General features: G+C 45.2%; 2 protein-coding genes across 3 annotated transcripts in view; one reads left to right on the top strand and one right to left on the bottom strand.

The window, feature by feature from the left end:
• UQCRC2 (ubiquinol-cytochrome c reductase core protein 2) overlaps positions 1-1,896 on the top strand; it is an 18,378-nt gene extending 16,482 nt beyond the window's left edge. The window contains exons 9-10 of one of the 2 annotated variants that reach the window (XM_006738318.3): positions 194-347; positions 1,628-1,896. In XM_006738318.3, the coding sequence (XP_006738381.2) occupies positions 194-347; positions 1,628-1,711 (238 nt within the window). In that variant the 3' untranslated portion in view covers positions 1,712-1,896. Of the gene's footprint in view, positions 1-193; positions 348-1,627 lie in introns of those variants that run through there. The other variant, XM_081819874.1, reaches the window with a different exon arrangement.
• On the bottom strand, positions 342-14,966 carry PDZD9 (PDZ domain containing 9). Its single transcript, XM_006738327.3, has 5 exons — positions 14,723-14,966; positions 12,754-12,933; positions 8,458-8,647; positions 2,407-3,141; positions 342-910 (listed from the first exon to the last, which is right to left on the bottom strand). The coding sequence occupies exons 1-4, from the start codon at positions 14,751-14,753 to the stop codon at positions 2,745-2,747; spliced, it is 798 nt and encodes a 265-aa protein (XP_006738390.1). The 5' UTR covers positions 14,754-14,966; the 3' UTR covers positions 342-910; positions 2,407-2,744.

The following is a 14,966-nucleotide window of genomic DNA, read 5'->3' as shown; positions in this document are numbered from 1 at the left end:
TAATCACATAATTGATGAACTGAAGACAGAATGGAGGCCTTTAGCCCTGTAAGATTTCCAAAACTGTTCATTTGTGTATTTACCAAAACATGTGTTTGAAAACATACTTTATTTGGTTTGAGGACATACTTTCAAATTGCCTTGCTCTTATAAAACTGGCTTCTGCCTTAGTTACATACCTTTTACTGGACAGGAACAAGCTGAAAGCTGGCTACCTAATGTCAGTGGAGTCTTCTGAGGGGTTCCTGGATGAAGTCGGGTCCCAGGCGCTGGGTGCGGGATCATACACACCACCAGCCACCGTCCTTCAGCAGATAGACTCCGTTGCTGATGCCGATGTTGTAAACGTGAGTGAATGAAAACTTCTGATTTTACATCAAATAATTTGACCTTAATGATCCCGTCTCAGAAGGAATGCACAAGCTCCCTTGGGCTGTATATGTCCCAATCCTGCGGTTTGGTGGCTGTCTGCCTGATGCGGAGGCGGGAGGGCTCCTTCCCGTCGAGTCTGCAGATGGCTTCCTGGTCAGCTCCGTGTGTGTGTCTTCCTCATTCAGCTAAAGTCCCAGTAGATCAAACCATTTAAAATTCTGAGAGGTGATTTTCATGTGATTCTCCTCCCAAGAAATAAACTCTGTCATGCCAGTCCTGCATGGGATATCCATTCATCTCAGCCCAAGACATTCCTCCTTCTATTGCTATTTTTTTTTCACATATATTGTGAGATTCAGCTGTTTTGAGGGCAAGGACGACGTCTTACACCTTTTTGTATTCCCTATTGTACCTAACAAATACATGAACTACAGAATAAATCCAAAATCAGTGGGTTTTCCCAGTTCTTTCTATATTAAAAATGTCGACTCCTCTTGCATCATAGAGGTCTCAGCCGTCTTCTCAACAACAGCTCTACCTTATGTAGGGACAGTGGGGTTAGAAAAAAGAAACAGGTTATTTTATTTTAAAGCAGTAACCTTGACTCGATTTCAGTTGGCCCCTAAGTTCATCATTTTCATACTCTTCCAAATGGCTCTCCTCCTCTTGTATACGACCGTTACGTGAGTCCCGGCCCCAGCTGCCTCTAGCACTGTGTCCCCATGAAAAAGCTGGCTTCAGAGAACATGGGGGCTGCTACTCGTGGCAGTACACCTAAACGACCAGCCTCTGGTCTTCAAATAGTGGCATGAAGAACACAGCGAGAGAAAGTGTGACTTTTAACAGTTGGGGTATTTTTATTGACTCAGACTATTTGCCGTTATAAAACAGAAACTGCAAAGTACTGCCTGGCCTGAGGCCGCCTCTGCCCTATTTTGCAATGTCGGTGAGGTTTTCCCTATCCCCCTTTTTAACAGCTACCCTCAAATCTGGAGCACCACACTTGCTCTGTCACATGTAGGAGGGAACATTCAAAGGAACACCTGAGCTTACTTTCTTACAGCGTCACAAATGAAAATAATGCTCAGTGCTCTCCTGTAGTTAATTTCACAAGAGCTTCTTAGTACAGGGTTGCTGGCTCAGGATGCCCTGTCCCATACGCTCTTGAAACAACAGAGTAAATAAGTTTGTCTGCTGGATAATACATTCTCTTATCTCTGTTAATTTTTTTCTTTTTTTGTTTGTTTACTTAAAGGCTGCAAAGAAGTTTGTTTCTGGCCGGAAGTCAATGGCAGCAAGTGGAAATCTGAGCCATACGCCTTTTGTTGATGAGTTGTAATACTGAAACACATCCTGCAGGGAAGAGCTGAACATGTTCTCAACCCAGAGCGGCAAACCCATGAAAGTCAAATATCTCTAATATAACATTCATCTCTTTTTTTTCAATGAGGTGAAGTGTTTTAACACGTAAATACAGGTAATTATCGCCAGCTGACTGAAAGTCAATAAAACATTCTGTTTAAATGTTTTTCTTGCATCTTTGCAATTGGTTAATCAAGTATTTATTATATGCTGAGGTCTTTTAGATGCTGTAAAGGAGAACAGGAATACAATAATAGAGTCCAGAAGCATCAGAAACTATTAAGATAATTATTGATGGCTTTTAAAGATAAAACCAGTTTAAAAATCTGTCCTTTTGAGTCAGAATAATTCAATAGTCTGGGTTTTACCCCCTTTTCTGTCTTTCTTGCAGTAGAGTTATTTCTGAAAAATTTAAATTCCCTATTAGTCATATCCTGTATTCCCACTGCCTCATTTTATGTCAGATTTATCTTCACTGTATGACAGTTTTGTCTTTTTCCTCATCTCCCTCACCCTCGTCTGTTTTCTGTTCTGTTTCTTAGGGCTGAAAAGGGGGAAAAAATGTTACACGTGAACAACCAGCCAGAAAAATATGTCTCTTATTTATTTTAAGTAGGGCATCTGAAATTTGCAAAACAAGAGAAACTAAGTAAATAAAAATGTGGTACTTACCTTAAAAAGTGAAATTCTCTCTATGTTCATACATTCTGATCCTGGGTTCCTCCACTGCATTTTGTAAAAGATGAGACATTCTTGTCAGAAGGGAGTGTGTTAATGATGTGACTGATGTTGCTTTTTTGAGAATAAGGTGGTGAGGCCTGTCCGGCACCAGGGAAGTGTTCAGATAGCATGTGGAAGAAGGTCTCTGAAGGCATTACCATGCACTTGGGAAAGAATTTTTAAGTCTGCACATATTCCTGTAAGTATAGCAAACCTGTACAGAGCAATGCACAAAAGTTGGGTGTTTTCAGGATAGATGCTTATGTGATCACCAGTGTGCAAACTGCTGCCTAAGCAACTTTTGAGACAGGTTGACCCTTGCACTTTTCAACTTGGGCATAGTCTTCCAGCCAAAATGCATCCGAGGTGGAGGAGGCTGTGGAGGAGGACGAGCTCTCATTGTCATGCTTCACCATTGTCCAGTATGGAGAAGGGGCTCTCACTTCCTTCTTGTGGTCTCTGTGAATCATCACGTCACAGTTAATGTCTTTCCCTACACTGATAGTACGGTTCTTCTTTTTATATCCATGCCACTCTCTAGAGATAGACATTGGTCTCGTTGCAGACTGAGGCCCAGTGGACCCTGGATATTTATAATACTTAAGTTTCTTATCTGAAACTACATCTTCGTTGTCATCACTGCTTGCTAAAGGGTCGTCTTTTGCCTGCTCAGTTTTCTTTGTTGGGCTGAAACGAAAAAAATAGTGAAATAAATGGATTTTTAATTGTCTGAACATTCATTGTCCCCTAACAAGATGTCTTATAAGCCGCTTTGGTTCGTAAAAGAGAGGATATGATTTAGCTTTGGCACTTTGTGTGTTGCTGACGTTTTTCTCTTGAAAAGTACCTTTACGTTTGTTTCCATTCCTAAGTGTAAATAGAATTCTGCCTTAAATTATTTCACGTTGCTTTGTACTGACTTAAGCCAGGCTACCGACCAGAATCTTAGCAGGCCTTAAAGTGTAGGTTAATTTCCCTCCAGAATGACAGGTCAGCCTGGCCATGTCCTCCACAGAGCTCTGTTCTAATGGGTCACATGGGGTCAGCAATAACAGCAGTAACCGGGTATTACTGATTTCCAGCATATTTGAAAACTAGTGGGCCTCTTAAGATCTTCAGCACACTAGTCATCAGGAAATCTTTGAGTCTTTTTTCTCCTGAGCATTATCATTTGCCTCGCTTTTGGGTTTAGAAACATGGATTTATACAATACCCTCTAGGCCCAGATGTGTCTCATTCAGTATTCTACTTCTCCATTGCTGGCCAAATGATTTTTTTTTTTTTTTTTAATTTGACAGAGCACAAATGGGGAGCGGCAGGCAGAGGGAGAAGCAGGCTGCCTGCAGAGCAGGGAGCCCGATGTGGGCTCGATCCCAGGACCCTGGGATCACGACCTGAGCCAAAGGCAGTCGCTTAACTGACTGAGCCACCCAGGCACGCTTCTGGCCAAATGCTTTTAAAGATTTTTTTGTAACTTGCCCCCACTATTGGCTCTCTTGAGAGCTTGTTTGGAGGTTCCAGCAGAGGAGCGCAGCTACTCCTACACCCTTGACCAGAGGACAGTTGTCCGCTTTGAGCATGCAGCTCCGGGAGCGATGAGGGAGGAAAGGGACACCTGCCTGGCCAGCCCGATCACCCTCATATCCCCAACTACTGGCTTTCTTGATTGTTGAAACTTGGGCAGTGCTGGCCTGCTGGCAGCTGCTGGCCTCTTCAGCTTTTCTAAAGCCTGCCGTTCCTGCACCTGCTACTCTCCCGAACAAATGCTGTTCCCTGCTCCCCCTCATCCTGGTATTAGTGATTGTGGACCTCTGGCACATCCGTCCTGCTATGGGGAAATAGGAATTCATTTTCTTCCCCAGCAGCCCCCTCTCCCAACATTTCAGACTTGCTTGTGTTATCACTAATATTCTTGCAGTTCTGACTGTTCTATTTGTTTCCAAGAATTTGAACAGGTTTTCCTAAAGTTTCTCTCTTCTGGTAATAAATAATTAGTAATTGAGTCATTTTCACTGAGAACCACTAGTCTTATTAAAATGTGGACTTTCCTTCATCCTTGATTTAGTGCTGTGCTAAGAGATTCAAAAGATCTCAGGATTAGAACACTTTGCCTTCAGACATGCCCAGGATTTCCTGAACAGCTCGTGTATGGGGGGGGGGGGAATCCACGTTATTTTTTTTTCCAGACTGCAAAGAATATCCTTTGTAACTTGGTATTAGGTAACTTTAAAGAACAGGTACTAGAGCCAGGTTCTTAGTCACAAGCCAGCAGAGGTGAGAGTTGGCAACAGTTTTGGTACCACTGGGCCTGCCCAGAGTATTATATGGAATATTCTCCAGTGTGCACACAGTGCCATTTGCTCCTGAAAAAGGTCATACCAGCTTTCTAAGAAGCCTTTTCTTCCTTTTTGTGCTCCTTCCCTGCCCCTTCCATATAAATTCCCAAAGTGCCTTACATACAAGCATTTTGTTGAGCTAAGGAAGGGATTCAGAAAGTGCTTGCTATTGTTCCTAAGTCCGTGGGCTTTAGCCTCATATTTGAGTTGTGCTATTCTGTTTCTCTCGTCTTTGTTTTTGAATGGTCAGTCTGCCATTCTTAGATTTTCATATCCTGAATCTCAAACTCTGAACAATTAAAATGCTTAGAAACATAATCATTCTGTAAACAAATGATTAAGAACCCAGGCCGCACCCCCCAGTACAGGGTCCACCAGCTGTGTGTGGCTGCTGAGTTTTAACTGATTAAACTTGACGAAAACTTAAAATTCCTCAGTTGCAATTCCTCACATTCCAGGTGCTTAATAGTGGCTACCACACGGGACAGCACAAATAGAGAACATTTACACCACCGCAGTAAGTTCTTTTTGAACATCGCTGCTCTAGAGACAGACCTAGTCACACTTTGCCCTCTGACCTCTGGCAAGTTTACAGACACCTCTCCTGGCTTCCTTTTTCCTATCTGTAATCAGGATAATAAAAAGCACTGGCCTGAGGATTAGGGGTATAACGCTCGGCAAGCAGTGTCCACCGCATAGTAAGCAATGTTACCGTGAATGATTTTTAACTACAGCATGATTGGTTTGGTTAGTGGGGAAAAAACTTGTCCCCTGTCGTGCCTGATCTAAGGGGACAGACAGCTCTACCCAGCTCTAGTCCCACTGTCACCATGTGGGGATGCAGGCCTGTCTTCTGATTTTTCAGGAGAAACCAGAGATGCAGATTCTTTCCATGAAATCTTAGATGTGTAAATTGGGCAACTAATTCAAATATTTTTCACTTAAAAAATTTTGAAATATACAGAAAAATGCAAAAAAAAAAACCAGGCAGTTTAATGAAAAAAAAAGTTATAAACACTTGGGTAGCCACACACACTGGGGTCAAGAAATAAGAGTACTGGCCCCTGGAAAAGCCCCTGGGTATGTTCCTTTCTCTCTACAGGTCATTGCTATTCTGGCCTTTTTTTTTTTTTTTAAGACTTTATTTATTTATTTATTTTTATTATTTGAGAGAGAGAGCACAAGAGGGGTTAGGGTCAGAGGGAGAAGCAGACTCCTTGCTGAGCAGGGACCCTGATGTGGGACTCAATCCCAGACTCCGCGATCATGACCTGAGCCAAAGGCAGTCAACTGCTTAACCAACTGAGCCACCCAGGTGCCCTATTCTGGCTTTTTAAAATGCTGTGGGAGGGGCGCCTGAGTGGCTCAGTCGTTGAGTGTCTGCCTTCGGCTCAGGTCATGATCTCGGGGTCCTGGGGATCGAGCCCCACATCAGGCTCCCTGCTCAGCCGGGAGCCTGCTTCTCCCTCTCCCACTCCCCCCTGCTTGTGTTCCCTCTCTCAGTGTGTCTCTGTCAAATAAATAAAATCTTTAAAAATAAATAAATAAAATAAAGTGCTGTGGGAGACTAGCAAAGTACATCTGTTGGCCATATCAGATAGTCCCTTGGACCACAAGTGGGAATATCTGAAGTAATGTCAATGCAACGTGGGCCCTCTTTTAGGCCTTAGTAAGTCCCCAGCCAGATTTCCTTGAGCCCATCCCAATACACAGCTGTAGCAACTCATGCTTGGAAATCCTGTTGAATTAATAAGGACCGCTCTTGCATCAGAGCACTGAACTTGGTCGTTGAAGGGAAAGGATCTCGTGTTCTACATGTTCTCATGCTCGACTGACCTTCCTCACGGGTGTGACCAGCAGGAGAGTCTCTGGTACTCCTGGGTTACAGATAACCAAACCGTCAGAGATCAGTGATTTGCCTGAGCCTCGAAGCTGGATTTTAATTTTCATTCACTCTGAATAAAGGAAACCACAGGAAAGTCCTGTGGCAGATTTAGCATAACAACAGAGACTTAGTCCTTGCCTTCAGTTTGCATTCTCCCACGGCAACAGAGTAAACAATGGATGATACAGATTACTTCGTTGAAATTAGGAGAAATGTGAAGGAGATACACACACATGTTGCTTTGAAAGCATATGATGGGTGGACCAGACAGTGTTTTTAATGCTTTCTAATTTAGGAAGTCCTCTTGGAAAAAGTCTATGCTGTAAGCCTTCAAGGACGAGTAATGACGGGGTCCTAGGCATGTTGCAGACAGAAGAGCAAGTGCAGAGGCCCCGAGGCAAAGAGAAACAAGGCAAAAAACCTGAAAGCCAAAGTGGACTAGAGAAGAAAAGGGAAAGCAGTATGAGGTAAGGCTGCAGTGGGATACAGACACTAGCCACATGGGGTAGCAGAGACCAATATAGGGGTTTGGGCATTTGTCCCGAGAACAGAAGGTCTGAAAAGATTTTAAACAGGAACATGTCAAAGTCAGATTTGCATTGTAAAAGGGTTGTTCTGTGTAGAGAATGAATAGGGGACAGGAGTAGATGGTAGAGACAACGGTGGCTCTGGGGTGATGGTAGTGGCCAGGGAGAAATGGACAAATGTGAGAGACAGTTGGAAGGTAAAATGACAAGTCTAAGTGATTATTTTGGGCGGAAACAAGGGAAATGGAGAAATCTAGCACGACCCCTAAATTTCAGACTTGTTCAACTAGGCAAGTGTTCCCCCAGTAAGATAGGGCCACTGGGAGATCAGCAGTAAGCTGGCTTTTGATTTTTTGGCATAAGGACTGTGAGGGGTTTGTGATACATCCAGATGGAGCTACCAAGTGGGAGACAAGATCATACAATTTGAAAATCACTCATGTTTGGAGAGTGATAGAAACCACAGGCACCAGTGAGAGATGGCCCAGGAGACTAGAGAAGGAAGCCAAAGAGTCAGCCCGGGGAACGCCAAGGCAGAAGCCTGGGGAAGATGATGTTTCAACGGGAGTGAGGGTGGCAGATGTAGGGCGTCGAACGCTGCCCAGAAGCCAAGCACAATAAAGACTTGAGTCTACCGGAGTCAGGAACGTGAGGGCTGCGGGGGGGCCCTGCCAAGAGGCCTCTTGGCCAGGTGAAGAAAGCAAGGCCTACACAGAGGTGGGAGGCAGAGCACCTGGAAAATCATCTCCTGGGGAAATGGCCCACATCTGCTACAGCTCTTTCTACCCGTTTGGAGTCAAAGGGACAGGACTGTGGCAGGGGGGCAGGCAGAGGGCAGCAGAGTCAAGGTGGGGTTTGGGAAGATGGCAGAGGCCTAAGGCTTACTTGTTGAAAAGGATGCAGAGAGAAGCCGAGTGTGCAGGAGACGAAGGGATGGGACTCACCGCACGTGTTTAAGGCTAACTCTGGACAAGGGGACACATGGCTGGTAGATCTGCAGGCAGAGCTCCCACTGGATGGTTCTTTGTTAGAGCTCCAGGTTCAAGGCTCTCGCCCTTCATCAATCTGCCTCACGTTAGGTCCTGTAGATTGTACTTTTCCAGAAGGATTTAGAACCCACTAAATTATTGTGGTTGTTTTACCAATCCCTCCCACTCTGGTCCAACTGGTCATTCTCCCATGAAACCAAGACCCAGTGCTTCACAGACCCCAAGGTACTAGCATAACAAAAGATTTCCTAAAATCAACTACTTACCATGTTACTGGGAATTTGGTCTCAGGGATTAAATCAGAGATTTCTTGCCATTCTTGGGGTATCTCAATAAAATCTCGGTAAATCTTGATTTGTAGCACTGTTCCTATGGTGATTTGCTGCAAAAGTTTTAAAAATTCTCGAAGAGTATATCCTAACACGTTGGCATGGCCAACACTAATCAGAACATCACCTGAAGAGGGAAAAAATTATCAGTAAATTAAGATAATGGGTCAGTGGGCTCATACCACTTCCGGCTCTACTGAGGTGTTTCATTTTAAGGGTTCATATTGTTGGTTCGTTTCAAACCCAAACCAGGCTTCAGCCTTTATTTAATAAAAGCAGTCATCTCAGTGATGTGAGTGTCCTTTGCATAATGGAGAATGCATGCAAGATGTTTCTTAATAGCAGTGTAATGGTAGATATTATTTCATGTTTTTACTGCATTTCTTTAGTCCTTAGTGTGACAAGAAAAACTATTTATAATCTGAACCATCCTTTAAGATTCTAAAAATGTGTTTGTTTCAAGTAAAATGAATAGCTATTACTATTAAAGAAAAAACCACTTATACTAAGTGAATAAATGACCTAGTTTCTCTTGTACCTGCCTGGCAATTTCCAGTGCCCTCCACTGGTATTAACATCAAGACTTTGATTTTAATTTTCTGCCTTGCACAGTATGAGTTGAACAAATAATTCTGCATGAAAAACACTGGACATTTAGCATCCTTTAATTAAGCTTACAGTGTCTATACAGAGTATGTTGGTTAAAGGGATTTGACAGCCAGGTTGCCTACTTTAGGGCACTGCTGGACAGGGAGGGAAGCGCGATGGTCAACCATGGAGCTTCTGATCCCCCAGCAAGTGGGAAGAAAACCACATCTTGACCGCAAGCCCCTGGACCCCCAAAGTGGATGTTACAAAGACCAATTACTCATTTGTGCATGGACGTGTAAAGGAGATCCAGCCATGGGGCACACCCACCTGGGTCACTAAACCCGGAGCAGGAGATGCAAAGGGGTGACAGGAGCACCCGGCTGCCAGGGGTAGTTCTACATGGCCCTCTGATCTCTCATCGTTTTCCAAGTCTGGTTCTCCAGCCTTTCTGGCAATTCTGTCAGACTCAGTGTTCTAAGTTCAGTGCCTTAATAGAACGGTTTTCTATTGCTTGCAGTGAAGAATCCTGACTACCACAAGGACACACAGCAAGAGAGGAAGGAATACAAAGAAATTACTTTTTAAGGGCTCACATTGGATAAAGTCTTAGCAGATCTTACTAGAACTAACAGCCTACCAAATGGTAATGGAGATTTTATAGCTAACACTGGATGAAGGGACTCCGGTGAAGTCCCAAAGGGTGTGTTCATCTCTCTGTGCATGGGAAGCTAGGGGCCCCTCAATTACCCTCATTCCAAGACAGCTGAAGCCTAACCTCCAAGAAGAAAAGACTCAGGATGAAGTACCTTCCCTGCTACTACACCCCACTATGCTATAGTTGAGAACTCTGCTAAATCTCAAGGGAAGCCTCCGGGGAATGCCAAGGACAAACTTACATAGTGCTAGATCCTATCAGAAACTTAAGTTTCAAAGTAGTAAACAGAATGAATACTTAGAAGGGTGGAGAAAACCTACTTTGGTCTTAAAAAGTAGCTGAGAGTAATACAACCAGCCAAGGATCTGCAGCTAACTTCAAAATGAAACAAGCTTTTCCCAGCTATGGTGTGCGGTCTGAAATAGCTGTTCATCATATGGAGGTTAATTACAACGGCAAAAAACAAAAACAAATAAATCAACAACAAAAACCCCTCACTGGATGAGCTTACGTGCCTTATGTTAAAAGGAGCGTTTATAGCTAAAAGCTAAGGCTTGGCATTCTGCTTAATTACATTGTTAAAGAGTGTTGTTTTTTTTTATCAAGAGGGCAGAAAACAGCTTAATTCCCTGACCATCCTGGCTATAAACCAAACCTGTCATTGTATGAATGTGATTACTCTAGCAATAGATATAAACATCGCCCTTCATAAAGAAATACCAAGCTGGTATTTATGAATACCAACCTCATTACACATTTTTTTTCAGTTTTAATGGGCTGTAGGAACCACTGGCCAAAAGGAATTTAAAGTTCAGCCAGAATAAACTTAACACTAAACTAAACTAGGAAATCAAGATGAAACCCTATTTTGAAACACCAGAAGAGAAAAATATGAAGCATGTGGATAAGAAATAATGGGGCTGGGAGATAATGGGGTCAAAGAAATAGGCTTGGGGGACTGTCACCTCTGAAATTCTCAATCATTGTCAAAAGCACTGAATTCCGGTCTCTCAAACCAAGATCCTGAAGGGAAGTGACTGACCTGTCATGAAGAGATCTGGGACTCTGGACTCTCTCTGATACTGAAATCCCATTTCCAGTCAAAGGTGTGGGCTTTCTCGGGGCCATGGGCTGGAGTCCCAGCCCTGTCCACCCACTTAGCTCTGTGTATTGGCCTAGTTCCTTCCTCTCCCCAACCCTCTTATCTTGAAGTGAAGTCCCAAAGGGTGTGTTCATCTCTCTGTGCATGGGAAGCTAGGGTCCCCTCAATTTCCCTGATTCCAAGACAGCTGAAGCCTAACCTCCAAGAGGAAAAGACTCAGGATGAACTACCTGCTTCTTGCATTACCCACCTTCCAGGCGTGGTGCAAAGATTAAATGAGATCATAGATGTAGAAACTCCTTGCACGATGGCTATGACAAATATTTATTATTCACTTTTTAAGCACAGACATAACAAATGCACGAGCACTGTAGGTAAGTCCTGGATTTAAAAAATGAATTCAAGACTGCCTCTGACCTCAGGGAGCCCACTGACCATGAGGTCCTGCTTCCCGTGCATAAAAGCACACTCCGGTCGCACTCCAACAACCAGCAGCTGTCCCCTGACCCCGGAGAAGCTAAGAACATGCAGAAAAGCTCACGCGACCTGTCCTGGACTTCTTCTGGTCTGGAAGGTCCAGACCTCTCCTTCTGGCACTCTGTGCCACAGCACCAAGTAGTGACATTTGGGGAAGATGTTTTGGATTTTAAGGGGAGGTAAACGTTCACAATGACATCATTTATCTATTTTATTTAATCCACTGCTTCTAACCCGAGCTGCACTTAGAATCAATCACCTGAGGAGCTTTGAAACCATGAACTACCCGACCCCCAGCCCCAGATCAATTGAATCAGAACCTTTGGGGGGATGGGGCCTAGGCAGCTCAGTTTTATAAGTTCCCCAGGTGATTCTAATAGATAACAAGAGTTACAAACCGGTGGCTTAACCCACTGGGGCTCCTCTACCACAATCATTTTTTATTAAAAACAACAACAAACAAACAAACAAGAAAACCCAAGTCTGGAAACTCTTAAGAACAGCCTAAGAGAAATGATTGCCTGTATTCCCACTGAACTGTCGTTTTCAAAGCACTTTCATAAACATGACCTCTCCGAATCCTAGCTACCTCTGACGAAGGTGGTATTATCCCAAATCAGAGATGAGGGGACCTACACCTGGAAGGTCAGATGACTCTGCCCAAGGTCACAGAACTACAAAGTGGCAGAGCCTGGGCCGGAATTCAGGCCCGGCTAAAACCGGATGGCTCTTCCCTCTCACCACCCTTGCAGTCCATCGTGTCTCCCTGGCTCCCAAGCACAGCCTTAGAACCGGAGCAGACACTGGAAAACATGTCTTGAATTGGATGGAAAATTCATTCACCCCAAGACAAGAGAAGCAGGGCGGTGTTGATAAAGCCCTTGGGCTCGGAAGTCTAACAGGGTTCAAGCCCCTGATCCCTGGTAGGCAAGTTGCTAAATATCTGATTCCTTCTCTGGAAGGTTGTTTAATGCAGAATCAACCTCAGGGATTGTCAGGAGAGTGAAATGAGATCATGCATCGAAATGTTAATGATGATTCATACTGCCTACGCAAGAAGAAGGGTTTATCCACTGAGAGCCATAAACTCTGGAGTGACACCGTGCCTGTGTGTGTATCCCATGTGCCAGGTGGGGGTGAACCTCAGCAAGGAACTCAAGCTCACGGAGCCTCAGTTTCGTCCCCTGTGAAAGGGGGATGACAACGGCTCCTACCTAGAGACTTATGATCAGAATTCAACGAATAAAAACGCACAACAGCGAGGGTTGGTAAAGTGATAGCAAGTGGCTGGCACACAGAAATCGGCTCTCAGGCAATGTCATCATCATTATTATGGTTACGCTAAAACCTGCTAACTGGAGTCTCCCCGGAGGCAGACAGGAGGGAGGCATGGGGAGACCACACTCACCTGGCTTGAGTTTTCCATCCCTGGCCGCAGCCCCCTTCCTGATGAGGTGGGTGATCTGAAGGTAGGGCCCATTCTGGATGATGATCAGGCCTAGGCCCAGGTTCCCCACAGTGAGTTTGGTCTGCTGAGTTTTGCTCAAGTTATGCACAGATGACTTGATGTTGAAGTCGATTTGTTTGTCTAATAAAAAGAGGGAGACATTTTTTCAGTCTGTCACCTAGACAGCAACATGTAGTACCACTGGGGTCCTAAAGCCAGACCCCCAGGGCAGTTTCTTAACCTTTCTATTCCTCAGTTTCCCTCTCAGTAAAGTGAGGACAGTAAGCTTAGAGGCTTGTTAGGAGTATAAACTAGACAGGTAAAGGGCTTTGCACAGGGCCTGGCACTTGCTGAGTGCCTAATTAATGTCAGTTATCATCTATCCACTTGACAAATCTTTTCTGAGGCAGGCAGTGTGCTAGGAAATAACAGTTCCTTGCCCTTATGGATCTTCCAGCTTAGTGGAAGAGACGGATATCCATCGGTCATGTAAATGTATGTTGAATAACAAACGATAACACATGCTATGAAGGAAAAGTAGAGAGAGCTCTGAGGGGGACTGACAGGAGGCCAAGGTATCCCATGGGGAAGGTGGTTCAGGCTTCATATAGGAGGTAACATTTGGATTGAGGTCAAAAAGACCAACAGAAAATATTTAGACCAAGGAAGGTGGGAGGGAGCAAAGCGGATCAAGGTTCTGAGACAGGAAAGAATGGAGAGGAAGGGGCAGGCAGGAGGAGCAAAGGTAGAGCCCACCTGGGCTGCTTCACAGGCTTAGCTCACTGCAAGACCTGAGGAGCCACTGGAACAGGACACAGTAAGATTTGCATTTTTCTTAAGACAAAACCAAACCATGGATTGTGGGGTCCAGAGTGGAAGTGGGAAATCGAAGTGTTACTGTAATCACCCAAGCATGCCATGGCAATGACAGTGGAGATAGCAGGAAAAGATCATTTGGCAGGAAAATCTGGGACAATGGGTGGTGGGGGAGGGGTGTCGAAATACAGAACTACAGAACTAACTTTCACAAGAAAAGTTTCAGACTGTGGAGTGATTTAGAACAAGTTATTCTCCCAAGAGGAAACTTCTGAGAAGACTCATTTTCAGTCCACAGGAAGCTTCTGGGGACATTCGTTTTCAGCACACTTTTCCTTAAGGACAAGGGACAAAAGGCTACTTGATGAGCCTTTGCCAAATCCATGGGACTGTGGTGTTTTGAGGGCCCAGTCCCTCTGCGGCGGCTGGCCAGGTTCCTGGCCCTTCCCTCTTCTATGCAAGTGTTCTTGCTCATCTCCAGCCTCACCTTCCCTCAAACCACAGATGCTCTCTAGAAAATAAATAAAGGAACCCAGTATAAAGAAGGTACCACATTCGGAGATTGTTCAGGATTATAGGAGCGATTTGGAGCAGGCCGTACCCCTCCTTCAGCCTCCAGTTCCCAGCAAGTGGCATCTTAGGCAGGCTCTGAGTCCCAACCTCAGCTTGCAAATTACACGTGCTTAGGATAAAATAATCTATGCAGCCCAGTCTCCGAAGACAGCAGAAGGCAGACTCAAAAGACTCCGCCCCTGATGATTCCACCTTCTCCATGGAAAGGACAAAACTACAGGAGATAGATCGGGAGTGCCAGGCCCCCAAGTGCGGGCTGGCGGCAAAGGGGCAGCGCAAAGCCCCGGGGCGGGGGGGAGGGGGGGTTGAATTTCTCCACATCTTGATGGTGGTGGTTAAACCTGGGTCATCGTTTGTCAAACCTCAGAGCTATACACTAACAATGGGGGGCTCTTATTGTATGTAAAGCATAGTTTAGTAAACAAATGATGGGGAGAGGCTACCTCCCAGACCAAGAGTCTGACGTTCTCATCTTACAGGGGAGGCAAAGTGATGAAGGCTTTGTCCCCAGGGCGTCGCCCTCTCCCCACTCCCCAGTTACCTTTTTTGCTTTTTAGGACGGCCTTCTTCATGGCCCCAGGAGGGCAGGCCGCTCAGAGGGCCTCCCAGAGCCGAAGCTGGAGTGGGTCCAACTCCCAACTGTTTCGAACCCGCGAGGAGCCGGCGCACTGCGGGGCCGACGGCGGGCGACGGGGCGGACCCCCGGGCGGCGAGGAGACCTCGGGCGCTGCTCCTCGGGATGGCCGCCAGGGGGCAGAAGTTGGACAACCGTGGCGGTTGCAAGG

This window comes from Leptonychotes weddellii, chromosome 5 (assembly GCF_054177405.1).
Source record: "Leptonychotes weddellii isolate Sample4059 chromosome 5, ASM5417740v2, whole genome shotgun sequence".
Lineage (NCBI taxonomy): Eukaryota > Metazoa > Chordata > Mammalia > Carnivora > Phocidae > Leptonychotes > Leptonychotes weddellii.
Note: the sequence above shows the minus strand (reverse complement) of the source record. Positions and strands in the feature narration are given on the sequence as shown.